At 46.3% G+C, this 27,632-nt stretch overlaps 2 protein-coding genes across 2 annotated transcripts in view; one reads left to right on the forward strand and one right to left on the reverse strand.

Moving 5' to 3' along the window:
* LOC139549239 (mitogen-activated protein kinase kinase kinase 10-like) overlaps positions 1 to 19,622 on the forward strand; it is a 34,833-nt gene extending 15,211 nt beyond the window's left edge. Inside the window, exons 2-11 of the mRNA XM_071359480.1 lie at positions 10,911 to 11,091; positions 12,364 to 12,512; positions 13,439 to 13,614; positions 13,763 to 14,009; positions 14,280 to 14,402; positions 14,663 to 14,801; positions 14,974 to 15,086; positions 15,241 to 15,491; positions 15,733 to 16,261; positions 16,853 to 19,622. Coding sequence (XP_071215581.1) covers positions 10,911 to 11,091; positions 12,364 to 12,512; positions 13,439 to 13,614; positions 13,763 to 14,009; positions 14,280 to 14,402; positions 14,663 to 14,801; positions 14,974 to 15,086; positions 15,241 to 15,491; positions 15,733 to 16,261; positions 16,853 to 17,265 — 2,321 coding nt within the window. The 3' untranslated portion in view covers positions 17,266 to 19,622. The remainder of the gene's footprint in view (positions 1 to 10,910; positions 11,092 to 12,363; positions 12,513 to 13,438; positions 13,615 to 13,762; positions 14,010 to 14,279; positions 14,403 to 14,662; positions 14,802 to 14,973; positions 15,087 to 15,240; positions 15,492 to 15,732; positions 16,262 to 16,852) is intronic.
* Positions 19,623 to 22,053: 2,431 nt separating this feature from the next.
* LOC139549241 (tetratricopeptide repeat protein 9B-like) overlaps positions 22,054 to 27,632 on the reverse strand; it is a 32,298-nt gene continuing 26,719 nt past the window's right edge. The window contains exon 3 of the mRNA XM_071359484.1: positions 22,054 to 27,504. Coding sequence (XP_071215585.1) covers positions 27,410 to 27,504 — 95 coding nt within the window. The 3' untranslated portion in view covers positions 22,054 to 27,409. The remainder of the gene's footprint in view (positions 27,505 to 27,632) is intronic.

Raw genomic sequence — 27,632 nt, forward strand, 5'->3', positions numbered from 1 at the left:
ATGGTACTGTACACAGTTAAGAGCAGTGCTGTATACTGTACTTGTATCCCAGTGTAGTGTTTTGTGAGATGGGTTCGTGTTCTTGACTGATATATGGTTTCTCTTTAGAGTGTCAGAACAGGAATATGTGACAGAAAGAAAGACCTATGAGGGACATCAAGACATGACGAATATCCTACCAGCAAGATTTAAAAAAAAAAAGCTTCTCCCAGTCATCTCTTTCACTCCTTCACCCTTTTCGTCGACTCTACTTCTCTCTTTCTCACGCCATTAATCCTCTGCCCGTCTCACTCCATTTTCCTCGCCATCTTCCCCTTTTATTGCCCTCGCTTTCTCAACCCTCTTTTCCCCACTATCCTGTCTGCCAGTTTATTCCCATCCCTCTGCCCTTGCCCTCATTCCTGTCTCGCTCTTGTCATTTTCTCTCTTTCTTGCCTCCTTCCTTCCCTCTTATCTCCATCCCCTCCCCCACGTCTCCTCAGACTCTCTGTCCCTTTCTTCTGTCCCTCTCCCTTAAAGGCGTCCGTATGCTTCCCATCCGAAACAGTGTGTGATTAAATTATGACCCAAAAAATTGACGTTTTGGTCTTGGGCAAGATTTCTTTCTGCTGTTCGTGCACACACTTTTTTTTCCTGAGGCAAGCCGAAGCTCGGTAACCGAAGTCTATGCCCCTTCGTCAGCGACTGGTCAACAGTAGGAATTCTTCAAGGAAGTGTTTGTTGTCATTCAACGAGAGACGATTCGTTTTCATGCAACTTTTTGGACTTGAGAAATACTGCACCAAAAAGCTTCGATAGGTTTTGAGCGACTAATACATCCTCTGCAAAAACATCTAAATTAATTACAGATTTCTTGAGTTATCTTAGATTAATTCTGACTATTTTGAGGAAGTGTATACTGGCTTTTATGTGCACGAACAGCCGAAAAAACCCTTGCCATAGACCAAAACGAACAAAAACTTCGCAAAACGTCTTCATGATATATGCACAAACTGTTTCAGGTGGGAGGCATGTGGACGCCTTTACTCTCCCTCCCATACCCATACCTCTCTCACTCTCTCTCGTGCTCTCACTCCCTCTCTCTTTCTTTCTCTCCATCAAACCTCCCCTGTGTGGGTAGTCTGAGTTGATCCTAGGCGGCGACAGCTGGAATGGCAGACAGACATGGGAGGGGCAGGGGGGAGCGAGGGGTGAGGGGTGGAGATAAGGGGGTGACTAGGGGATGGCTGGGTGGTTGCATGGGGTGGTGGGTTGAGGGGCTTTGTCAGCAGTGCTGTGATCTGCGGTGAAGTGGAAACGGAGTCCCACAGACTGGCCCTGAGTGGCGGGGGTAGTGACTATATCAAAGACCTCTATTGGAGTACAAGGATAATAGAGCCCTTCACACTCTCACATTGGCTCACAGCCATACCAATCACTCTACCTGGTTGGCTCACAGCCCCGTCTGTCACCTACACTTTTAGCCAGCCCAAAACCCTCGTCTCAGAAATCCCCCTTCCCACCATATAGAAATTCCTTACAGAGAAAATCTGGCACCGTATTTCTTGAAGGATGTTTTTCGATCTGGAAATTCAACTGAGGTGGGCAATCGCAGGTCAAATACGCTCCAGTGTTCTGCACTGTTAGACTTGTAGAACCAGCAGGTATCAGTGTGGAGAGCTGGGAGAGATGCGGGGGATCAGGGGGCTGTGGGGGGCTGTATAGTGGTTACTCTGGGGGGGGGGGGTTGATTCGTTGGAGGCAACAGCTGTTCCACCCTGCAGGCTACACCTGTTCCTCTGTGGAGAGAAACAGAGAGAGAGAGAAAGAGAAGGAGTGGGAGGGTAGAGAGAGAGGGGAGGGAGGGAGGGAGAGAGAGAGGTGGAGGGCTGAGAGAAAGGGAAAGAGGGGATGGAGAGATTAACTAAGAGAAGGAGAGGGAGAGACTTTTTATTGAATTTTTATTTAACCTTTATTTAACTAGGGAACTCAATTAACAACAAATTCTTATTTACAATGACGGCCTACCATTAAAATAAAAATGTAGGACAAAAAACACATCACGACAAAGAGAGACACCACAACACTACCTAAAACTGTCCAGTTTGAGTGTTTCTTTGCAGTTCGTTCCAGTCGCTAGCTGCAGCGAACTGAAAAGAAGAGGAATGTGTGTGCTTTGGGGACCTTTAACAGAATGTGACTGGCAGAATGGGTGTCGTATGTGGAGGATGAGGGTTGCAGTAGGTATCTCAGACATGACCTTTGTTTTTTCAGAACAAAGTTAAGGGCAGAGAAAGCTTGTTGGACACTAAGAAAGCTTTGTTGTAGAGCATTTAAGACAAAATCATCTGCATATAAATGGATGTGAGAGCTTCCTACTGCCTGAGCTACACTATATATACAAAAGTATGTGGACACCTCATCAAATTAGTGGATTCGGCTATGTCAGCCACACCCATTGCTGACAGGTGTATAAAATCGAGCACACAGCAATGCAATCTCCATAGACAAACATTGGCAGTAGAATGGCCTTACTGAAGAACTCAGTGACTTTCCAACAAATCAGTTAGTCAAATATCTGCCCTGCTAGAGTTGCCCCGGTCAACTGTAAGTGCTGTTATTGTGAAGTGGAAACATCTAGGAGCAACAACGGCTCAACCGCGAAGTGGTAGGCCGAAACAAGCTCACAGAATGCGACCGCCAAGTGCTGAAGCACGTAGCACGTAAAAATCGTCTGTTCTCGGTTCCAACAGTCATTACCAAGTTCCAAACTGTCTCTGGAAGCAACGTCAGCATAAGAACTGTTCGTCGGGAGCTTCATGAAATTAGTTTCCATGGCCGAGCAGCCGCACACAAGCCTAAGATCACCATGCACAATGCCAAGGGTCGGCTGGAGTGCTGTAAAGCTCGCCGCCATTGGACTCTGGAGCAGTGGAAGTTTTCTGGAGGGATGAATCATGCTTCACCATCTGGCAGTCCGACGGACGAATCTGGGTTTGGCGGATGCCAGGATTTGGCGGATGCCCCAAAGAATAGTACCAACTGTAAAATTTGGTGGAGCAATAATGGTCTGGGGCTGTTTTTCATGGTTTGGGCTAGGCCGTTAGTGAAGGGAAATCTTAACGCTACAACATACTACATACATACTACATTCTAGACGATTCTGTGCTTCCAACTTTGCGGCAACAGTTTGGGGAAGGCCCTTTACTGTTTCAGCATGACAATGCCCACGTGCACAAAGTGAGGTCCATACAGAAATGGTTTGTCGAGATCAGTGTGGAAGAACTTGACTGGCCTGTACAGAGCCCTGACTTCAACCCCATCGAACAACTTTGGGATGAATTGAAAGAGGAAGGCCCTATAAATTGTCAAAACCTCCAGCCACCCTAGTCATAGACTGTTCTCTCTGCTACCGCATGGCAAGCGGTACCGGAGCACCAAGTCTAGGTCCAAAAGACTCCCTAACAGCTTCTACCGCCTAGCCATAAGACTCCTGAACAGTTAATCAAATGGCTGCCAGGACTATTTCCATTGACCCCCCCCTTCTTTTACGCTGTTGCTACTCAATGTTTATTACCTATGCATAGTCACTTTACCCCCACCTACACTACCGGTCAAAAGTTTCAGATCCCCTACTTTATCTTTGTTTGCACTATTTTCTACATTGTAGAATAATAGTGAAAACATCAAAACTATGAAATAACACATATGGAATCATGTAGTAAACTAAAAAGTGTTAAACAAATCCAAATCTATTTTATATTTGAGGTTCTTCAAATAGCCACCCTTTGCCTTGATGACATCTTTGCACACTCTTGGCATTATCTCAACCAGCTTCATGAGGTAGACACCTGGAATGCATTTCAATTAACAGGTGTGCCTTCTTAAAAGTTAATTTGTGGAATTTCTTTCCTTCATAATGCGTTTCAGCCAATCAGTTGTGTTGTGACAAGTTGGGGGGGGGGGGGGGGGTATATAGACGATAGCCCTATTTAGTAAAAGACAAAGTCCATATTATGGCAGGAACAGCTCAAATAAGCAAAGAGAAACGACAGTCCATAATTACTTTAAGACATGAAGGTCAGTCAATATGGAACATTTCAAGAACTTTGAAAGTTTCTTTAAGTACAGTCGCAAAAACCATCAAGCGCAAGATGAAACTGGCTCTCATGAGGACCGCCACAGGAATGGAAGACCCAGAGTTACCTCTGCTGCAGAGGATAAGTTCATTAGAGTTACCAGCCTCAGAAATTGCAGCCCAAATAAATGCTTCACAGAGTTCAAGTAACAGACACATCTCAACATCAACTGTTCAGAGGAGACTGTGTGAATCAGGCCTTCATGGTCGAATTGCTGCAAAGAAACCACTACTAAAGGACACCAATAAGAAGAAGAGACTTGCTTGGGTCAAGAAACATGAGCAGTGGACATCAAACTGGTGGAAATGTGTCCTTTGGTCTGGAGTCTAAATTGGAGATTTTTGTTTCCAACAGCCGCGTCTTTGTGAGACGCTGTGTGGGTGAACGGATGATCTCCGCATGTGTATTTTCCACTGTGAAGCATGGAGGAGGAGGTGTGATGGTGTGGAGGTGCTTTGCTGGTGACACTGTCTGTGATTTATTTAGAATTCAAGGCACACTTAACCAGCATGGCTACCACAGCATTCTACAGCGATACACCACCCATTTGGTTTGGGCTAAGTGATAATATAATTTGTTTTTCAACAGAACAATGACCCAACACAACTCCAGGCTGTGTAAGGGCTATTTTACCAATAAGGACAGTGATGGAGTGCTGCCTCAGATGACCTGGACTCCACAATCCCCCGACCTCAACCAAATTGAGATGGTTTGGGATAAGTCAGACCGCAGAGTGAAGGAAAAGCAGCCAACAAGTGCTCAGCATATGTGGGAACTCCTTCAAGACCGTTGGAAAAGCATTCCAGGTGAAGCTGATTGAGAGAATGCCAAGATCTGTCATCAAGGCAAAGGGTGGCTATTTGAAGAATCTAAAATATCAAATATATTTTGATTTGTTTAACACTTTTTTGGTTACTACATGATTCCATATGTGTTATTTCATAGTTTTGATGTCTTCACTATTATTCTACAATGTAGAAAATAGTACAAATAAAGAAAAAGCCTTGAATGAGTAGGTGTTCTAAAACTTTTAACCGGTAGTGTACATGTACAGTACGAGTCAAAAGATTGGACACACCTACTTATTCAAGGGTTTTTCTTTATTTTTATGATTTTCTATGAGCAGATGTCCACATACTTTTGGTCATGTAGTGTATGTTGGTGATGTAAAAGGTGAAGAGTGTGGGGTCTTGGATCGAGCCTAGGGGTACTCCCTTGGTGACAGGCAGTGGCTGAGACAGCAGATGTTCTGATTTTACACACTGCCAGGCCAAAGACCCCTCAGAGACACCAATACTCCTTAGCCAACCCACAAGAATGGAATGGTCTATCGTATTAAAAGCTTTGCCTAAGTAAATAAAAATAGCAGCACAACATTGCTTAGAATCGAGGGCAATGGTGACATCATCTAGGACCTTTAAGGTTTCAGTGATACATCCATAATCTGAGCGGAAACCAGATTGCATACCAGAGGGAATACAATAGACATCAAGAAAGCCAGTCAGTTGATTATTTACACATTTTCCCAACACTTTTGATAAACAGGGCAAGATAGGAATTGGCCTAATAACAGTTAGGATCAGCTTGATCTCCCCCTTTAAATAAAGGATGAACCGTGGCTGCCTTCCAAGCAATGGGAACCTCCCCAGAGAGGAGAGACTGGTTAAAAAGGTCAGAGATCGGCTCAGCGATGACAGGGGCAGCAACCTTAAAGAAGAAAGGACCTAAACCATCTGACCCAGATGTTTTTGGGGGGTCAAAGTTCAAGGAGCTCCTTTAGCACCTCAGACTCAGTGACCGCCTGCAGGGAGAAGCTGTGTAGCGGGGCAGGGGGAAAAAGAGTGAAATTATGGAAATGATGAAGACAATTACATTGATAGAAGCCAAAATCTATCTGCAATATTAAAGCTGATCTACTATTTACAAAAACAAATCAAAAGGAGACATGGCTGACTTAAACAGGAACCCTGACCTAATGAAGTGGTGGTTCAAAGAGCTCAGCCATACGCTCCTTGTCAGTAACAAGGACAGGAAGGGATGGCGACGGAGGTAGAAGTGAACGAGAGGTTGGATGAAAAGAAAGTGAGGGTAGGGAAAGATAGAAAGAGTGTAACGGAGGGATGGTGACAGAGTAAGAGGGGGAAGAGGAGCATAGGGGTGTCCAGGTCAGTGAGGCCACTATGCTTGTTTGCTAACTGTGTTGTCAACTCTGCCTAGTTCTCCCAGGCTCATATCCCTGTCTCAGTCTCAGCTCCTTAGCTTCCTGTCTGACAGAGCACAACCTCTGCCCTGGTTACCATAACAACTGAGGTTGATGACACTGCACATTAAAGTCACTCCATACTAAAGTCAAGTAGACTAACTGGTTAAGCTGTGTAGCACTCACCACTGTCAATCCCATTTAATAGTTACTCATACAGTTGAAGTCGGAAGTTTACATACACCTTAGCCAAATACATTTAAACTCAGTTTTTCACAATTCCATTTAATTTAATCCTGACAAATTCCCTGTCTAAGGTCAGTTAGGATCACCACTTTATTTTAAGAATGTGAAATGTCAGAATAATAGTAGAGAGAATGATTTATTTCAGCTTTTATTTCTTTCATCACATTCCCAGTGGGTCAGAAATTTACATACACTCAATTAGTATTTGGTAGCATTGCCTTTAAATTGTTTAACTTGGGTCAAACGTTTCGGGTAGCCTTCCACAAGCTTCCCACAATAAGTTGGGTGAATTTTGGCCCATTCCTCCTGACAGAGCTGGTGTAACTGAGTCAGGTTTGAAGGCCTCCTTGCTCGCACACGCTTTTTCAGTTCTGCCCACAAATTTTCTATGGGATTGAGGTCAGGGCTTTGTGATGGCCACTCCAATACTTTGACTTTGTTGTCCTTAAGCCATTTTGCCACAACATCAGTCAAGAAGTTAAAGCTTGGTCGCAAATGGGTCTTCCATGCTTGGGGTCATTGTCCATTTGGAAGACCCATTTGTGACCAAGCTTTAACTTCTTGACTGATGTCTTGAGATGTTGCTTCAATATATCCACATAATTTTCCTGCCTCATGATGCCATCTAAAGTGCACCAGTCCCTCCTGCAGCAATGCACCCCCACAACATGATGCTGCCACCCTGGTGCTTCACTGTTGGGATGGTGTACTTCGGTTTGCAAGCCTCCCCCTTTTTCCTCCAAACATAACGATGGTCATTATGGCCAAACAGTTCTATTTTTGTTTCATCAGACCAGAGGACATTTCTCCAAAAAGTACGATCTTTGTCTCCATGTGCAGTTGCAAACCGTAGTCTGGCTTTTTTATGGCGGTTTTGGAGCAGTGGCTTCTTCCATGCTGAGCGGCCTTTCAGGTTATGTCGATATAGGACTCGTTTTACTGTGGATATAGATACTTTTGTACCTGTTACCTCCAGCATCTTCACAAGGTCCTTTGCTTCTGTTCTGGGATTGATTTGCACTTTTCGCACCAAAGTACGTTCATCTCTAGGAGACAGAACGCGTCTCCTTCCTGAGCGGTATGACGGCTGCGTGGTCCCATGGTGTTTATACTTGCGTACTATTGTTTGTACAGATGAACATGGTATCTTCAGGCGTTTGGAAATTGCTCCCAAGGATGAACCAGACTTGTGGAGGTCTACAGTTTTTTTTCTGAGGTCTTGGCTGATTTCTTTTGATTTGACCATGATGTCAAGCAAAGAGGCACTGGGTTTGAAGGTAGGCCTTGAAATACATCCACAGGTACACCTCCAATTGACTCAAATGATGTCAATTAGCCTGTCAGAAGCTTCTAAAGCCATGACATAATTTTCTGGAATTGTCCAAGCTGTTTAAAGGAACAGTCAACTTAGTGTATGTAAACTTCTGACCCAGTGGAATTGTGATACAGTGAGTTATAAGTGAAATAATCTGTCTGTAAACAATTGTTGGAAAAATGACTTGTGTCATGCACAAAGTAGATGTCCTAACCGACTTGCCAATACTATAGTTTGTTAACAAGAAATTTGTGGAGTGGTTGAAAAACAAGTTTTAAGGACTCCAACCTAAGTGTATGTAAACTTCCGACTTCAACTGAATATAAATGTACCGCTGCATAATAATAGTACAGTGTTAAACGTTTTGACTTTTCTCAAACTCCCTTCCACCTCCAATGTGTATCAGCCGCCTGTACTTAACATAACCTGTTGCCATGACTAACCTTAACAAAGCACTCGCTCCGTTTTGGTAAACAGCTGAGGGATGGGGCTGGAGAAATGTAACCACTCTCAAATTCATAGACAGAGCTATGGATGCAACCAATGACCCTCCATGTAGACATTGCAGATTGCCTCTTTAAAGGCTGATCACTAAGGTTAAGTCTCCATGGTTAGCCTTTAGCAGGCCTCTGTGTAAAGATTGACTCACAACATTCCTCTGCTCTCTGATGAGGGTCAGGGTCCAGTGGCTGGGGATGGGGTGGTGGAGGGAAGGAGGGATCAAGGGAAAGACAAAGGGGTGGTTCAGGTCTGGGCTGTGGCGGAGGAATGTAATGGGCACTAGAAAAATGTCGATGGCACTTAGTCTTTTTCTGGGTGCCAGTAACTGATGTCAACATTATTGCCACGCAGGACGAGAATACTTTACCACTTTGTGAATAATATATATGAACAGGAACGGCGCTGTGTTGCTTTTCACGTTTCGCTACAGTAGAAGTGTAAATATTTGTATATATTTTATCAGTATTTGTATAAGCTATCAGTATGCTTACGCTGGGAAGTGTTGTGCTGGAGCTGAAGACATGGGGACAACATGAGAGCTAGTGGAGAGCAGGTGCCTCTGCTTTGATCACAAATATCTGTGAACATGATCTATTTATCTTTCTCTCTCTCTCTCTCTCTCTCTCTCTCTCTCTCTCTCTCTCTCTCTCTCTCTCTCTCTCTCTCTCTCTCTCTCTCTCTCTCTCTCTCTCTCTCTCTCTCTCTCTCTCTCTCTCTCTCTCTCTCTCTCTCTCTCTCTGTCTCTCTCTCTCTCTCTCTCTCTCTGTCTCTCTCTCTCAAGCTCACTGAGATACACAGACACAAACACTAGCACGCCACACCTGTACGCACACTGTGACGTACAGCGCACATACTGTAGTCAAACACCAAAAGCAACGCTGTATTAAGTCAAACACACACATTTATGGACTCTGACAGACACAGACACACCCTCAGTTTCACATACAAACAGACACACATTCATGCCTCTCTGCCTCTCTCTCTCACTCACTCACTCATTCACTCTCTTTCTCTCTCTCTCCCTCTCTCTGCCTCTCTTACTCCCTCTCCATCTTTCATAGGCACACACACACACACACACACACACACACACACACACACACGCACACACACACGCACACACACTAACACACTAACACACAGGGCCCATCCAGCAATGGGAAGACAGCTGTCCCTCACAGGGAGAGAGACAGTTGGTATTGAAATAGAAAAACAGAGCTGGGGGATGACAATGGCTTATTATCAATGTCAGCAGCCATCCCCTATTCCCCGTCCCTCAGATGAGACTTGGGTGGAGGCTATACACACACACACACACACGCATGTGAAACATAACAAGCACATGAAGAACACATGCACACACATACAGACACACACACTCGCACAAACACACAACCACCAATGTGCATGTTGACCGACAGACAGGCAATATTGCCTAAGTGCTCTTGTGACATATACAGTATGTTATCATGCCATTGAACCCAGAACATTGTTGATTGACCTGAAATAAAATGTGAGAACGGTATTTGATGACGAGTGGAGCCATCGGGAGATTAAGAAAAGGACATTTATATAGTCAAATCTTGAACAGTTGAAGACTCAATATATACTGTATGTACTGTATTTGACATGACCTTTTAGTTGTGTGTGTTTGGACATTAGCTGCCTGTCAGCATAATAATGAATCTTATGGGCACACCTGTGTCACGTGAGCCAGGTCTCTCTCTCTGTGTGTGTGTGTGTGCGTGCGTGTCTAAACAAAGACTTTGCTGTGTGCTGTGCCTCTCCCTGCCTCCCTTTGCATACGCCTGTAGATAAGCAAGTACAAACCCCATCCTCCCTCCCTCCCTCCCAGCACTGTGGACAGTGTACACTCCAGATATTTCCATAGCCATCCCTCACGCGGAAATGGAGGAGGAAGTGCAGGGAGAAGAGAGGACAGGAGAGTGTTGAAAGGCCAACAGGAGAAAACGACTCACCCAAGTCACCTAGAGACTTTGGAACGATTGCTTCATTGTATGGAAATTCTCAATGCGGAGTTGCTGGGTACAGTACATAACGTCGGCGAGGCAGAGACCTGAACACTGATGTGACCATACCTTTAGCCAAGAGTGCTATATATTGAGTGTAGACCTGAGGAAAATACAGGTTCATGACAGATATGGCCTATAGCCTATTAGAGGAATATGGCCAGGTGACTAGGGTCAGATACTGGCTGATAATCCCCAGGATGCACTGCCCTTAAATCACACACTTAACCTGAATTGCTTTTGTCAATAACCACACCTTCTATCTATGTGTGATGGTATGGTGTGCTGTGTAAAGTGCTTTGGATAAGGGCCTCTGTTGAAGGACAGGTTGTAGTACAGCTAGTGGTATGGATGATCTACACTGTACCTTTACTCCTCCAACCAAACTCAATCTATCTCTCCCTTTCTGTTTCTCTCTCCCTTCTTCGCTCTTCCCCCTCACACCGTCAACCCCTTCCCCCCCACCCTTCTCTCGCCATCTTCTTTCCTCTCCTCCTCAGTCTTGATCCTGGAGCCCATTGAGAGGGAAGATCTGGGTGGTAGGACCCTGAAGATCACAGATTTTGGCCTGGCACGGGAGTGGCACCAGACTACCAAGATGAGCGCGGCGGGCACCTACGCCTGGATGGCCCCCGAGGTCATCAAACTCTCCCTGTTCTCCAAGAGCAGCGACGTCTGGAGGTACAACACTCTGTCATGTAACTGTACCGTTTTTTTTCTTCTACTGTGGGACATGTAGTACACACAGCATGGTGCACGTGCAACACCCACAGTCAGTAGCTAGTGTCCTTGTTCTTTCAATAATTCAACTATTCATACCCTCAGGGGTAATTTACATCCTCAATATATAAACTCAGCAAAAAAAAAGAAATGTCCTCTCACTGTCAACTGCGTTTATTTTCAGCAAACTTAACATGTGTAGATATTTCTATGAACACAACAAGATTCAACAACTGAGACATGAACTGAACAAGTTCCACAGACATGTGACTAACAGAAATGGTATAATGTGTCCCTGAACAAAGGGGTCAAAATCAAAAGTAACAGTCAGTATCTGGTGTGGCCACCAGCTGCATTAAGTACTGCAGTGCATCTCCTCCTCATGAACTGCACCAGATTAGCCAGTTCTTACTGTGAGATGTTACTCCACTCTTCCACCAAGGCACCTGCAAGTTTCCGGACATTTCTGGGGGGAATGGCCCTAGCCTTCACCCTCCGATCCAACACCTCTGGTGAGACAAAACTGCGACTTGTCATTGAAGAGCACTTTTTGCCAGTCCTGTCTGGTCCAGCGACGGTGGGTTTGTGCCCATTGTTGCCGGTGATGTCTGGTGAGGAACTGCCTTACAACAGGCCTACAAGCTCTCAGTCCAGCCTCTCTCAGCCTATTGTGGACAGTCTGAGCACTGATGGAGGGATTGTGCGTTCCTGGTGTAACTCGGGCAGTTGTTGTTGCCATCCTGTACCTGTCCCGCAGGTGTGATGTTCAGATGTACCGATCCTGTGCAGGTGTTGTTACACGTGGTCTGCCACTGCGAGGACGATCAGCTGTCCATCCTGTCTCCCTGTAGCGCTGTCTTAGGCGTCTCACATGACGGACATTGCAATTTATTGCCCTGGCCACATCTGCAGTCCTCATGCCTCCTTGCAGCATCTGTTAGTGTCTTAACGACCGTTTCACAGGTGCATGTTCACTAATAGTTTATGGTTCATTGAACAAGCACGGGAAACAGTGTTCAAACCTTTACAATGAAGATCTGTGAAGTTATTTCGATTTTTACGAATTATCTTTGAAAGACAGGGTCCTGAAAAAGGGATGTTTCTTTTTTTAGCTGAGTTTAGTAGGTAACATAAAGTTTGTGTTAAGTTAATATATTGATAGCCTGTACAATCATGACCAGTACCAGGGATTTTAAGCTGTACCCCCCCACCCCCCCACCCCTCTCTCCTCAGTTTCGGGGTGCTGCTATGGGAGCTGCTAACAGGAGAGGTTCCGTACCGTGAGATAGATGCGCTGGCCGTGGCGTACGGAGTGGCCATGAACAAACTGACCCTGCCCGTCCCCTCCACCTGCCCCGAGCCCTTCGCACTCCTGCTGGCGGGTAAGAACCAAGATGGTTGCCTGTCAGCCCAATTTCACCTATTGATTAGAACCAAGATGGCTTCCTGTCAGCCTGTCAGTCTATTATTGTTGGTGGTCAGAGTGAGAGTACTGTAGGTTCCCCTCCCAGTCAGCCAACTGGTGATTTCATAGGCTCTTGCTCCACTTCTCTCTCCACTATTTCCATGCATTCCTAATGCTCTTTCTCGCTTCATCCCTCTCTCCCTCTCCTTTGTCTTATCCCTGTTCATCCTTTAATCTCTCCTTTGTCACCCCTCTACTGTCTCTGCTCTCTGTTTACTCCTCTCTCTCCCCTCTTTCATCTCCTCTTTCTTTTTCTTCAGCCCATCCTTGGACTTGAAATACTATCTGTCGGTCTATAAACAATTGTTTGGGATCTGAGGGCAATTGGTGCTACAGAGCAATGCGGTCTGTTCAGTGGTGTAGGTGGTGGGGAGACATGTACATCTAAAAGACAACCACTGTACTTTGTTATTTTGAGAATTTACACTAGCGTTCAAATGTTTGGGGCCACTTAGAAATGTCCTTGGTTTTGAAAGAGAAGCAAATTTTTTGTCCATTAAAATGACTTCAAATTGATCATAAATACAGTGTAGACGTTGTTAATGTTGTAAATTACTATTGTAGCTGGAAACGGCTGATTTTTAATGGAATATCTACATAGGCATACAGAGGCCCATTATCAGCAACCATCACTCCTGTGTTCCAATGGCACGTTGTGTTAGCTAATCCAAGTTTATCATTTTAAAAGGCTAATTGATGATTAGAAAACCCTTATGCAATTATGTTAGCACAGCTGAAAACTGGCCTCAGCTGAAAACAAGGACATTTCTAAGTGTCCCCAAACTTTTGAACGGTAGTGTACATTTAAGTCATATTGACTCAGCCTCCTCTTCCCATCCCCAGAGTGCTGGAGCCCTAACCCCCACAGTCGCCCATCCTTCACTAGTATCCTGATGCGACTGCTGGCCATCGAACAGTCGGCCATGTTCCAGATGCCCCTGGAGTCCTTCCACTCTCTGCAGGAGGACTGGAGACTGGAGATTCAGCAGATGTTTGACGAGCTCAGGGCCAAGGAGAAGGTGAGAAGAGATGTTGTCAACATCCCCCACAAAGTGCAAGTGGGAAAGTGCTGTTGCCTTGGCAACGGGAAGATCCTCGATAGGGTGTTATGTTGCTGTAACACTACATCTACATTTTTGTTTTATATGCCCCTCTCCTCTCCTGTAGGAGTTGCGTTCCTGGGAGGAGGCGTTGGCTCGTGCGGCCGAGGAGCAGAGGGAGCAGGAGGAGCAGCTGAAGAGGAGAGAGCAGGAGCTGGCTGAGAGAGAGATCGATATCGTAGAGCGTGAACTCAACATCATCATCCACCAGATGTACCAGGAGAAGCCCAGGGTCAAGAAGCGCAAGGGCCACTTCAAGAAGAGCAGACTACTCAAACTGGGCCGAGATAGCAACAGCATCAGTCTGCCCTCTGGTGTGTGATGGAGGGTATTGCACCCAAGCATTTATCCTATTACTTGAATAGGGCATAATAATTTTTTCTTTCTATCCTTATTAGGATTGCAAAATTCCAGTAACTTTCCCAAAATCCACAGGTTTTTAAGAAACACCGGTTGGAGGGTTCACCGATTCCGGGAATCTTCCAACCAGGATTTCTGTGAAACCAAGCAATTTGGGGAAAGTTACCGGAATTTTGGCTGCCAATCAGTTGACTGTAATCCCTCCCTGTTTTGTATGTACACAGGTTTTGAGCATAAGATCACAGTGCAGGCGTCTCCGAGCGTGGATAAGCGGAAACCCCAGGGCAGTGAGAGCACCACACCTCCAGCCAGCCCAGGGGTCATACCCCGCCTCAGGGCCATACGACGTGAGTTGATCTGTGGGGGAGACAGGGACAGGGGTTGAGGGGGACTGGAGGACAGAGGTCACACCAAAAGTTAATACCAGTTATTCAATTGTGGGGGATGCTATTGTGTCAATATAATCCGAACCAATATTGTGGATTCCCTCCCTAGATCTTGTATTCAAGTGAATAGGGCCACATTTTGTTATGTTCACGGCACAACAGGAATTTGTGGATGATTTGTTGTGTAGTAATGACAATAACTGTGTTATTGAGCCCCTCAGTGACGCCTAGCGATGGCAATAAGACATGGGGCCGCAGTGCCGTGTGTAAGAAGGAGGACCTGGCAGCTAGCAAAAAGAAGGGACGCACCTGGGGCCCCAGCTCCACCCTCCAGAGAGAGAGACTGGGCGGAGAGGATAGGTAACAGTCATGGTCCAAAAACAGCCCCTTGATAGCCCATTCCCCTACCTGCCTGCTACCCTTTCAGATTTTTTTCATTTGCATGTCAGAATCATCTCTGACCATTATTCTGGTGAGTGTTTGGTGTATAGTACCAGTTAATAGTATTGACCCAATCTTCTTCGTCTTGCAGGTTGAAGTCGCTGGGCGACGGATGCAAGGTGTGGTCCTCTAGTGCCCCGAATCTGGGCAAATCTCCCAAACACGCACCCATGACCGTCGGCTTCTCTAGCCTCAATGAAATGGGTGGGTCTCTTCATTCATCACCATTTCTGCAACAGAAAAGAGATCGTAAAACATACTATGGATACAAAATCCGTCGGATTCGTGACTGATTGAAATGCTTTGTTCTCCTTCTCACACTCTCTTTCTCTTATCTTTCTGTCTCTCTCTTTGATAGAGGAGCACTGTGAGCTGGAGGAGTCGCCCGGTTCTCTGATGCCCCCAGAGCCCAGCAGTAACGGGTCTGTGGAGGAGGGAGGCCCCTCGTTGGGCGGGGTGGGGCCCGGGATGGGGAGCGGGCTGGGTTACCAGGACTCTCTGCGGCGCTGCAGCCAGAGGAAGAAGAGTGACCTGCTGCTGCTGGGCTGTGCCTCCCTACTGGCCTCTGTAGGTCTGGGGCTGGACCTGCTACAGCTGGGGAGACTACAGGTACTGGAGGGAGGGAAAAGGGTCTGTAACACACCCAGAAGGACAAAATGACCCAAACCATGGGAAAAGATCCTCAATCCTGCCACCTGCTGTAGAGATTATCTTTATACATTGAATAATGGTTTAAACTCTACACCTGGGAGTTGACAAGGTCTAGTGTGTGTGTCAGTTGGCAAGATGCAACCGTAGATTGTACAGTAGATGCCAGTAAGAACTGACCAGTTTCCATGTGTGTGTCTAGGTCCAACAGGACGAGCAGGACCTTAGAGAGGAGCAGCGCAAGAAAAAGGACAGCATTTTCCAGCGAACGGGTCGCTTCCGCCGCAGCACCTCTCCCCCGAGCCGCGCCCTGTCCCTCTCTCTGTCCCGCCACCATGACTCTACTCTCCCCTGCACAGACCCCTCTCCATCCGTCACCCTCCTCTCCCTCTCCTCCCTCTCAGACTGCAACTCCACCAAATCCCTCCTTCCCTCGGACCTTGAGGACTTGCCGTTGACCCCCGGAGTGGGCGTCTCCCTCCCCGCGGTGCCCCCCGTCCCCTCCGTTAACCCCCTCCTGGATCTGAGGGCAGAGAGCTTCAAGAGGGAGCCCAATCAGTCCCTCACGCCCACCCACGTGTCTGCAACCATGAACAGGGGGCACAGACGCACCCCCTCTGATGGGGCGATACGCCCCCGCGCCCAAACCCTAGGGCACCGCAGGACCCCCTCGGACGGCAGCATGCCCATGCCGCCCCCGCCAGGGCCACCCACCCTCCCCCTACATGCAGGTGAGTGTGTTGGGACAGCATGATGTCACTATGAGCTTTTAATTGAAGAACAGGAAGCAATACACTGTGTACAAAACATTAAGAACACCTGCTCTTTCCATGACATAGACTGACCAGGTGAATCCAGGTGAAAGCTATGATCCCTTATTGATGCCACTTGTTAAATCCACTTCAAATCAGTGTAGATGAAGGGGAGGAGACAGGTTAAAGAAGGATTTTAAAGCCTTGATACAATTGAGACATGGATTGTGTATATGTGCCATTCAGAGGGTGAATGGGCAAGACAAAATATTTAAGTGCCTTTGAACGGGATATGGTAGTAGGTGCCAGGCACACCGGTTTGTGTCAAGAACTGCAATGCTGCGGGGTTTTTCACGCTCAACAGTTTCATGTGTGTATCAAGAATGGTTCACCCTCCCAAAGGACATCCAGCCAACTTGACCCAACTGGGGGGAAGGAGGTTACAATTGAACCTAAAATAAGACATGGCCTGTCATGGCCAATCCCTGTTAACAAAGTGTTCATATTGTTCTCCCCTGTTCTCTCCCTCTTCTCTCCCTCTGGTATCTGTATTTCTCTCTCTTCTCTCAGGTTACAGGGAGACCCTGGACATCCCCCGACTCTCTGACCCCTCCAGCCTCTTCCCAAGGGTCGTCCGCCGCAAGGCCCCCGCTCCGCCTGTCCCCGTCCCGGTCTTGGAGCCCCTGACCATCATCAGCCCCTTGGAGAGGCCCAAGACCCTGGAGTTTGCCCCCCGGCCTCGGCCCACCCCAGCCAGGGTGCGACCGGACCCCTGGAAGCTGGGCTCCCTGTCCAGGACCCTAAGCTCATCCCCGGGCAGCAGCTGTGACAGTCCCCTGGGCTCTGGGGACAGCAGTGCCAGCACCAGCGCGGTCAGGCCCAACCTCATGGACATGGATGTGGATGGACAGGATCGGGACGGCACCGTGCCCCTGTGTGAACAGCACCAGGCTGCACAGCTCTGTGGACAGAACTACAGCTAAGCCACACTCTGCAACATTACTCTATATGGGCAACACTACTCCTAGTGCACACTTCAAAGACTCCTTAGTATGCCCACTTTATTCCTGGTAGCCAATCCTTTTGCGAACAGTACTTCTCCTCGAGTCCACTCTGAAGCCTACTTGTGCGGGCTGTACCTCTCTCCTGGTGGTCACTCCTAAGCCTTGTGCCCCCTAGTCTCCTAGTGCTCCTAGTACACACCTAAGCATCCGGGACAGCACTTGTCTTAGTGTCCCTTCCAAAGCCGCCCAGTGTGGGACAACATTCCTCTAAGTGACCACTCCGCAGCCTCTAGAGTCCAAACCTTTAGTGCCCTAGTGACCAGTGTGCCCTCCTAACCTTCCATATATATTACCCGTCCTCTAAAAGGAACATGTAAGCCATTACGCTTCCCAGGCAGACACTTCTAAGTGCTCATCCCTATCCATAATTTCCTATAGTGGGACCCGTTCTGCTAAACCACTCCGCGGACTCTCTGCCTCTCTCTACGCAGGTGTCATGTCTGTCTCTGCTCTCTCCTTCCCCAAAGACTAGGGCTGAGGCTTTGCCAGCCGTAGACACTTCGCGCCTCTCATCAGGGTTGGAATCGTTGTACGCTGACTCTTGGGAGTGCCCTTGAAGTGTCCATGTTAATAGTTGTTTTGTGGGGTTGCCCTGATTGGTTACGAGAGCACCTCTGGGTGCCGTGTGAACCCTGCTGCCCCTCCTTCATAATTACATGTAGTCACGGTGGGTAGACGCTCAAATCCTGAGCGACTTCCAAATCAGTGCGTAAGTTGCCCTCTTATTGAGCGTCCCCTTCTATAGAACTAATGTCCACCTCCCTCACCTCCACATAGCATCTTCCTGTATAGGGATGGTGTCTGTCCTGCCCCCTCTCCCCAAAGGCCGTGACAGGAACAGGGAAGCCATTTTTAGCTCCACAGCACAATGGACAGGACTTTGCTTCCTCAGCTCTGTATCGGCGAATGAGTTTGATTCTTCTCAACGCTTGAACCATTCCAGCCATAGCCTGTTTAGCACAGCATTTTCTATTGGTTTGGCGAATTGTGGGTCTGTATGGGTGTACTCTGTGTGGGTGCGCGCGTGCGCTTGTGTTTTGTTACCGCATGTTATTTAAGTGTGAAGGATGTACTGAGGAACTAACAGGTCCGTTGTAAGAGAGCCGAAACAGGATGCTTTTCTCTCCCTCATTCTTTACCTTACGTCCTCATAGGGTTGCAAAATGTCCGGTAACTTTCCCAAAATTCCCTGGTTTACCAGAAACCCTGGTTGAAAGATTCCTGGAATAAGCAGGAAATACGAGAATCCTCAAACCAGGATTTCTGGAAAAATAAGGAATTTGGGGGAAAGTTGCTGTAAATGGGAAACTCTATGTCCTCATAACCTGGAGTTTCTCAGCAAACGTCCTCTCTCTCACCATCATCACTGGTCTGAATAGAGCCCCTTATACACTCTGCTATATGGATAGTTTACTACAACAACAGCAGGTCCTCTGAGAGCAGAGGAGAACCATGGGAAATGAGGGTAAATCCACTTGCAATAAATGGTTAATGAATACTACCTGTTTTCTACAACAACAAAAAAATTCCCACATTCCGTACCCCTGACTTCCTTTCCCTACCTACTGGATAGTGATACAGCATCATTGAAGGGAAAAAGGTCACAATCTTTGGTTAAAGAGCAATGATATTGACATTGACATGTCCGTGTCGCAAGAGTACAGACTGTGAAGGACTTGACACAAGGTGCTCGGGATGTGGACGGCGAATCGAGAGAACTCTGGATTCTCTCGCAGGCCCATGAGAGCACCATACTGTCTGGTTGCTGAAAGAAGATGAAGAATGACACTTTTTAATGGCACAGTTGGTCAAGGCTACATACAAGTATTTACTTGACTGTGTGTGGGAGTGTTTGTATGTATGTGTGTGTATGCGTGTGTGCGTGTGTTTAGTGTTATTATTTGTATGGGATGATATCAATCCCATAGGTAGAATGGTGAGCCAAACTCATCCTTATTCTCCTTGTGTGGTTAAGAACGCTCAGAGTATTTATTAAAATTATTGTTATAATTGAAATAATGATTAATTATTGTTATTATGATTCTCTTTACGGAATATCTGTATATATATATTTGTTAATATAACACAGACCAACCAAGAAAAACCGAGCAAACTACAGACTGACGTTCATGGACAGTGTGGACGGGCGGATGCGTTCGACCTGTCTCACTCTGTGACGTTCTGGGATACCTGACGAGAGAGGGACGTGTTGTTGACTGTTGAGGTGTGATGATGAATGATTTAATGAATGACAAAATAAAAGAGGAAGAGATGTGCTTGCTTTGTCTCTGCTGTTCCTGTCTCTCTCTCTCTCTGTGTCTCTCTCTCGCTCTCTCTCTCTCTGTCTCTCTCTCTCTCTCTCTGTCTCTCTCTCTCTGGCTCTCTCTCTCTCTCTCTCTCTCTCTCTCTCTCTGTGTGTCTCTCTCTCGCTCTCTCTCTCAAACTCTGTGGAGTTATATCCATAAGGTTGACTCTCTTGACATTATAATATACATTCTATTCTACCATAAGCTCTAGGGTTTGTAATAGCTGAACATTTACAGCACTTATTTTCAAGTAGCACACATTATACTGGATCTCTGTGACCAGGACAGAGGCCTGGCTGCAATAACAGTGAACCTCCGCTAGATGTCATCAAAGCTCATCACGATACGTCACTATTGTCCTTTACTTTGCCAAATACACTTACAAGGACAAGTATGGTACAGGTTGTGCTTTTTGATAATCATTTAGTTGTTCACAGGTATCTTTCAGGTTTTCTTCTGTGGCGTTGTATCCTCTGACATTATCCTTTGTCTGGTTGTTATGAGTATTACGAGATGGTGGCCCCTTGAGCATGAGACCACCCTGACTAAAAAGTCCCACAGGATCTCTGCAGGATTTTTTTTTGCCTTTGTGACGGAATTGTGAAGGTGACCTGTAGGAATGTTGTCTAATGTGTGACTCCAGCATCGTGTTAACAATGAAACATATCTGATATATTTACTTTACGTCTCAATATCTCAGACACCTGACTTAATCGAACAGGCTCATAGAGATGCGTTCTCAGCCCAGTTTGTACCTGTGCTAACGGCCGTCATTTGTCCTGATCTTGTCAACATTCTGATTGGGACCACATATTAGCCATTGCAGCTACACATGATATTAAAATGTGTCTCTTACCTATCCACTGTGTCTGCACTGTCACCAGATGTCCCTGTACGCAAATCATTTAACATATATTGTTTCAAAAGAACATCTATTCATTAATTTTTTAAAATACTGATGCCATAAGTCAATGGTGCCGCCTGTCAATGGTTTTAGAGGGATGGATAATGATGATTTAAATAGTTTCACTGTCCAGATCAAATCAAATCACATTGATTTATAAAGCCCTTTTCACATCAGCAGATGTCACAAAGTGCTATACAGAAACCCAGTCTAAAACCCCAAACAGCAAGCAACGCAGATGTAGAAGCAGGGTCCATCTACACTTGTAAGATATCCAGACACAATGCATCTCTGACTACCTCAGGAGGTGGTCCGAAAGACTTGATCCCAATCTGACCACAATAAGTATTTTAATTGTCTACACCTGTCTAAAAACGTGGGGACAATCAAAATGTGGACAAGATCAGAACATGGGACGCATGTTAGCACTAGGTATAAACGGGGCTCGTGGCAACAAGCAGTGTGTGTGAAAGAGCATCATCAGCTGTTCGTTCAGCTAATCTGTGACATGAGGTGACATGAGTTAATAAAAACATGGAACTCATGAATATATTAATCGAAACTGAAAAACGAAATTAGGTTTTCTGAGAAGGCACAAATAACGATGCAAGACGGAATGTCAGTCAACTCACGCATACACACACACACAGTCCTGATCCATTTCACTGCTCTGTCTGTCTGTCAGTGCGAGCCGCCGATCACACACCGTTCCAGACGCCAGCCAGTTGCCTAGCAACCGCTCTTCACATCCATGGCAATGCTATTAAAAGCAACAACAAAGAAAAAAGGAAAAGGGACGATGGAAGAAATTTTGACTCAATAAGGATTTGTTTAGAAAGGTCTCATGTATATCCTCAATTCACCTCTGGGTTTCACCAGTGCTGAGGTCGCTGCATCACAATGCTTCTCTGTCCCCCGTCTGAAACCTAGTGACACAACACCTGCACGTTCGCACTCGCACACCCATTGCGTCTATATGTTTGTTCCTATTCCTGTTCCCCTGTTGTCTTCTTACTTCCTCCATTTCTTGCTCTTTTCTCGCTGTGCATATCTCAGCATGTCTCTCCTCCTTTCCTCCTCCTCTTTTCTCCCTCCATCTTTCCCCGAGCACCTCTCAGCAGGTCTATCCCACTGGGCACAGACGTCCATTCAACGTCTATTCCAACGTTGTTTCAACCAGTGTGTGCCCAGTGGGATATCTCTTCGCACCATCCCTCTTTCTCTCCCCCCTCCATCTTTCCTCCAACGCGTTTCTCAGCATCTCTCGCTCTCTCCTTCACTCCCTCCCTTCCTCCCCCTCTCTCTGGAGCTCGGGGAGCCATTAAGCAGGGCAGTCAGTAGTAATAGACAGATTATTACCTTTGGAGGGAGAAGAGAAGAGGAGCGGGGGAGGGAGAGGGGTGGGCAGAGAGAAGTGTGTGTGTCGTTGTGTACCTCCTACAGTGAGGTAGCACCATGCACTCAGACAACCCTGAAGACAATCACATGGCACAATTATTTCTCCTTTTAAACTTTATTTATAGTCCTCATTTACCAATCAATAGTGCATTCCCGGGCTAGCAGTTCAATGTAACCAGTTATCATGTCCTCCAATGTTAATATTTAACGGACATTTCCTCACATGGTCCAATGGGAAAATGTACTTATAACCATGATGTACTCATCTTCAAGTCCTTCTCTCTGGTACAAGCAAACGAGAGAGAGAAAAAGGAAAGGAAACAGATGAGTTCTTCGTTGCTGTAGCTCATAAAGACCTCTACTGTTTAACTGGTTCGGTTCTCCAACGCCCACTTTCTTCAACGAGATCCACTGTCACTTTGTGGGGGTTTCACAGACTCCTGGAGGAGGTGTATGGACCTTCCCAAAACATGGGACAACAAATCTTAATGAAACATCTACACAGACCGACACAGTGACAGAGAGCCTGTGGTGCTTTTACACCAAACTCACTTTCCCCTTCACTTGCTGTCTCATCAGTTGATGAAATAACTCAATAAAGTAAAGCTTTTTAACAGCCATTTGTTTTTCTTTTCAGTTTTGTATTTATCCCCCACAATTGTTTCATAACCACAAAAACGACTTTGACATTTTGACAAACATGTACCTCAAATGACATCAAAGGAAAGAGATTTTAAAAAAAACAGAGCCCGTATTTACTTTCCCAGTCCTCTTTTTAGTTTGTGCTTTTGCCGTACGTTTTCAGAACTAGGCTGCTATAGAGAGGATGTCTCTCTCGATCTATATTTGTACAGACAGCGTGTTGTAACATCCTGCCCACAATAACTGGTCCAGGGTCATTCCACTGTTTATCTCACAATGGGTCATGTTAGGGCAGGGGTGGGAAGAACTTAGCCCTGACCTGTTTATATGTGTAGACAGTAACCGTAGACATGGAGCGAGAATGCACATTGGGACAACAGGATGGTGGACGGATGCATTGGAGATAGGACCACGGGGAGAAAACCTATTCCCAAGAGGACCATGCGTGAGGAGGGCCAGCTTAGCCAGCCATAGGGACTAATACAACACTACTGCTTTCCTGTTCTGTTTTGGAGCGACAGTGGTGAGGTTAAGAGAGTAAGAGACAGAGAGGTACACTACATGACCAAACGTATGTGGACACCTGCTCGTCGAACATCTCATTCCAAAATCATGGGCATGAATATGGAGTTGGTCCCCCTTTGCTGCTATAACAGCCTTCACTCTTCTGGGAAGGCTTTCCACTAGATGTTGGAACGTTGCTGCGGGAACTTGCTTCCATTCAGCCACAAGAACATTAGGGACGCACTGATGTTGAGCGATTAAGTCTGACTCGCAGTCGGCGTTCCGATTCATCCCAAAGGTGTTTGATGGGGTTGAGGTCAGGGCTCTGTGCAGACCAGTCAAGTTCTTCCACACTGATCTCAACAAATAATTTCTGTATGGACCTCGCTTTGTGCATAGGGCATTTTCATGCTGAAACAGGAAAGGGCCTTCCCAAATTGTTGCCACAAAGTTGGATGCACAGAATCATCTAGAACTTCATTGTACGCTGTAGCGTTAAGATTTCCCTTTACTGGAACTAAGGGGCCTAGCTCAAACCATAAAAACAGCCCCATACCATTATTCCTCCTCCACCAAACTTTACAGTTGCCACTATGCATTGGAGCAGGTAGCGTTCTCCTGGCATCTGCCAAACCCAGATTCGTGAGTCGGACTGCCAGATGATGAAGCGTGATTCATCACACCAGAGAGCGCGTTTCCACTGCTCCGGAGTCCAATGGCGGCGAGCTTTACACCACTCCAGCCAACGCTTGGAATTGCGCATGGTGATCTTAGGCTGCTCGGCCATTGAAACCCATTTCATGAAGCTCCAGACGAACAGTTCTTGTGCTGACGTTGCTTCCAGAGGGAGTTTGGAACTCCGTAGTGAGTCTTGCAACCAGACGATTTTATGAGCTAAGTGCTTCAGCTTTCGGCATTCTAGTTCTGTGAGCTTGTGTTGCCTACCACTTCGCGCCTGAGCTGTTGTTACTCCTAGGCGTTTCCACTTCACAATAACAGCACTTACAGTTGACCGGGGCAGCTCTAGCAGGGCATAAAACTGACTTGTTGGAAAGGTGGCGTGCCACATTGAAAGTCACTGAGCTCTTCAGTAAGGCCATTCTACGGCCAATGTTTGTTGAGATTGCATGGCTGTGTGCTTGATTTTATAAACCTGTCAGCAACAGGTGTGGCTGAAATAGCTGAATCGACTAATTTAAAGGGGTGTCGACATATTTTTGTACATATAGTTGGAAATCAATTTAGAACTGTGTTTATTTTATTTTACCGCTTTTTCTCCCCGATTCCATGAAATCCGATTGGTAGTTACAGTCTTGTCCCATCGCTGCAACTCCCGTACGGACTCGGGAGAGGCAAAGGTCGAGAGCCGTGCGTCCTCCGAAACACAACCCCGCCAAGCCACACTGCTTCCTGACACACTGCTCGCTTAACCCGGAAGCCAGCCGCACCAATGTGTCAGAAGAAACACCGTACAGCTGGCGACCGAAGTCAGCGTGCATGTGCCCGGCCGCCACAAGGAGTCGCTAGAGTGCGATGGGACAAGGACATCCCAGCCGGCCAAACCCTCCCCTAACCCAGATGACGCTGGACCAATTGCACGCCACCTCATGGGTCTCCCGGTCGCGGCCAGCTGCGACACAGCCCGGGATTGAACCCGGATCTGTAGTGACACCTCTACCACTCGGTAGGGCTGGAACGGTGTTCTTAATGTTTGGTATACTCCCCCCCAACCTTATTGTTGTTACTGATTGTTCTGTTTCATTGACAATCCCGATTATTATTATATATTTTTTTATTATGTTAATATTTTTAAGCATATCCATTTCCAAAATAGGCTTTGGCAATATGGACATTGTTACATTGGGCCAATAAAGCAATTCAAATTTAATTGAACTGAGATAGAAGTAGGGAGAGAGATGAGAGAGAAAGAGAGCGAGAGAGAGAGAGTGAGAGAGAGAGAGAGAGAGAGTGAGAGTGAGAGAGTGAGAGAGAGAGAGAGAGAGAGTGAGAGAGAGTTCTTGGTGGTTCCACACCATGTTGCTGTTACCCTGCTACCAAGGTGTTAACCTCCCCACAACCTCTTCACAACGCTGCTTTAACATAATCCCATCTCTACGGTTTCAGAGCGACATGGCATTCCTGCTGCGTTAGTGGTCCTGCTGGCCCATTTCTCTCTCCAGTGGAGCCTCTGGCTCATGCAAGTTTGCTCCAGGCATCGTGCTGCTGCCTCTCCAGAGTCTCATCGACACACTTTGGTCCCAATTCCCCTCATATTAGGTCACAGGCAAATGGGGAGAACTGTTATCGTTTTGATATTGTATTATCCACTCCTCTGATGTTTTTGGGAATTATTCTTCTCGTGGCTCACGTTGGCCAAGGCAGATGGCTGCTGCTGGCCCTAATTCCTTTCTGTATGGGACCATATAAGTCTCGTAAAATCAACCTATGCAAGATGCAAGATACCTTTTCAGGCTAAACTGCTGACTACTCCATTAACCAATTCCACGTGGGATAAATGGGAAATGGGGGCACAACATGCAATGTTAAAGAAAGCAACAAACCAGACATGATCCCTGGCATCTGGATTCAAAATGGCGTCCACTTGAGCCACACATTACCATGCAGGGGCTTGGCTTGCACATAGGGTGAAGGAAACTGAGTTCCATGGTATTAGATGGAGAAATTAAGCTCATGCTTTAACATTTGGTCAACTCAAACCTCTCCTTAGAACAGGGCAGGTACTTCTAAGTATTTCTAGAAATCCTAGCAACCCTATAGGCTTTATCAACCTCAATGGGAGTTGTCTTGAGAAAGTATGCAGTGGCATGATGGGTCTGTATGTGTAATATGACATTAGCTGGCCTTGCCCCAACCACAATCCTCACTCGTCTTGGTCTATCACTAGTGTTGTGTAATCTGCCTACAGAGACAGCACATTTTTAAATGTTTTTTTTCCATTTTTTTTTGCAACACTGATATCTATCAAAATATACACAATTAAATGGGAATCTCAAATGGCACACTCCTGATGATGGTTGAGACACTTCAGAAGGATACAGTATCTGTGATCGGATTCCCTGCACTAACACTGGCCAGAGTGTCTCGTGATGTCACTGATGTCTGGGAGGATTCAGCATTAGCGATAAAGGGCCTGGAAGTAGAAATTCAGAGTAGAAAGCAGAAGAGAACTCTGTGCAGCCAAGGGTGCTTGTTGGAACCTCAATCCCACTGGCTATTTTCCATAGTGACATCATTAGCTAGAAAGCAGGGGGGGGGGGGGGGGGGTAACAGTCTGACAACACAACACATTCCAGGGGGGATTGGACAACAGATTCAAGACACCAGTTCACAAAAACACACCAGTTAACAGCAGAACAGCGAGCCTGTTGGGGAGTTTGTTTGTTTTGTTCGTTAGAAAGAGAAAGGTCACACATTTTGCTTTATAACAACTAAGTACAATGTAATATCAACAGCAAAATAAAAAAACGATCAAAGGACAAAATTACAAACACTTGAATTAGCCCTTGAATTCAAAACAGTCCAGAAACTGAGACGAGACACTAAAAGCAGAAAACAAAAAAAAATAAGATTGAATATGAGCGCAAAGGCAGGCTTGTCTGAAGACTATTCCTGAATGAAAAAGACAGAGACGTAGCGTGCTAGCTAGCCTGATCTGTACTCCAGCCGGGCTGAGGCTGGGGGGGGACAGTCTCTCTCAGGGACAGTCTGGGTCAGTGGCTTTCAGACCTCCATTGTAATAGGGGGGGGTCAGAGTGTACAGTTGAATTGGCCTAACGTCTTGATGTGTCACACCTCTTCCTTTCTCCCAAACTCCTTCCATTGCCCTCCCCTGGTACCTTCCCCAACCCTGGACCTCTCCTCAGTCCTCACAACAAAAAAGAAAATAAGAAATTATACTTAATTTTTTTGTTTAAATTACACTTCTACTAAATTACGCAATGTTCTTTGTTCATATATTTTTTTAAATTTTTTTTTCATTCAGACAACCATGACTGTTTTGTATGAGTATAGTACAGCATTTCCCTTTGCTTTGTTTTTTTTTTGTTGGCTTGGCAGTCGACATCTTGGGTACTTATCAAGAGCACCTGGTGGAAGAAGAGAGGCAAGGAGGAGAAGAGAGGGGGAGAAACGGGGCTTTTTCTGCCCTGTTCTTTTACATGGTTGCAGCGCATCACTGGGGCTACTCATAAATGAGACTGGGCTCGATAAAGGAGGAGAGGAGGTCAGAGAGGAGATGTAGGATGGGTCATAGAGTATGCCATAGTGACAGAAGCCAAAAGGTCAAAGGTTAGCCCAGGGCCTCTTTGCCGCTCTCTCGCTCCCGCTGGCCCTCCCTACTCATCTTCATCTCCGTCAACTGGATGTACCGCAGCACGTTTGTGTCTGTGTCACAGAGAGGGAGAGGGAGGGGAGCGAGAAAGGGAGAAGGAGAGAGAGAGAGAGAGAGAGCGAGAAATAAAGATAGGGGGAGATTATTGTTAGTGTTGTAGCTGGCATTAGGTGACATGTCC

The sequence above is a fragment of the Salvelinus alpinus genome, chromosome 22 (assembly GCF_045679555.1).
Source record: "Salvelinus alpinus chromosome 22, SLU_Salpinus.1, whole genome shotgun sequence".
Taxonomy (NCBI): domain Eukaryota; kingdom Metazoa; phylum Chordata; class Actinopteri; order Salmoniformes; family Salmonidae; genus Salvelinus; species Salvelinus alpinus.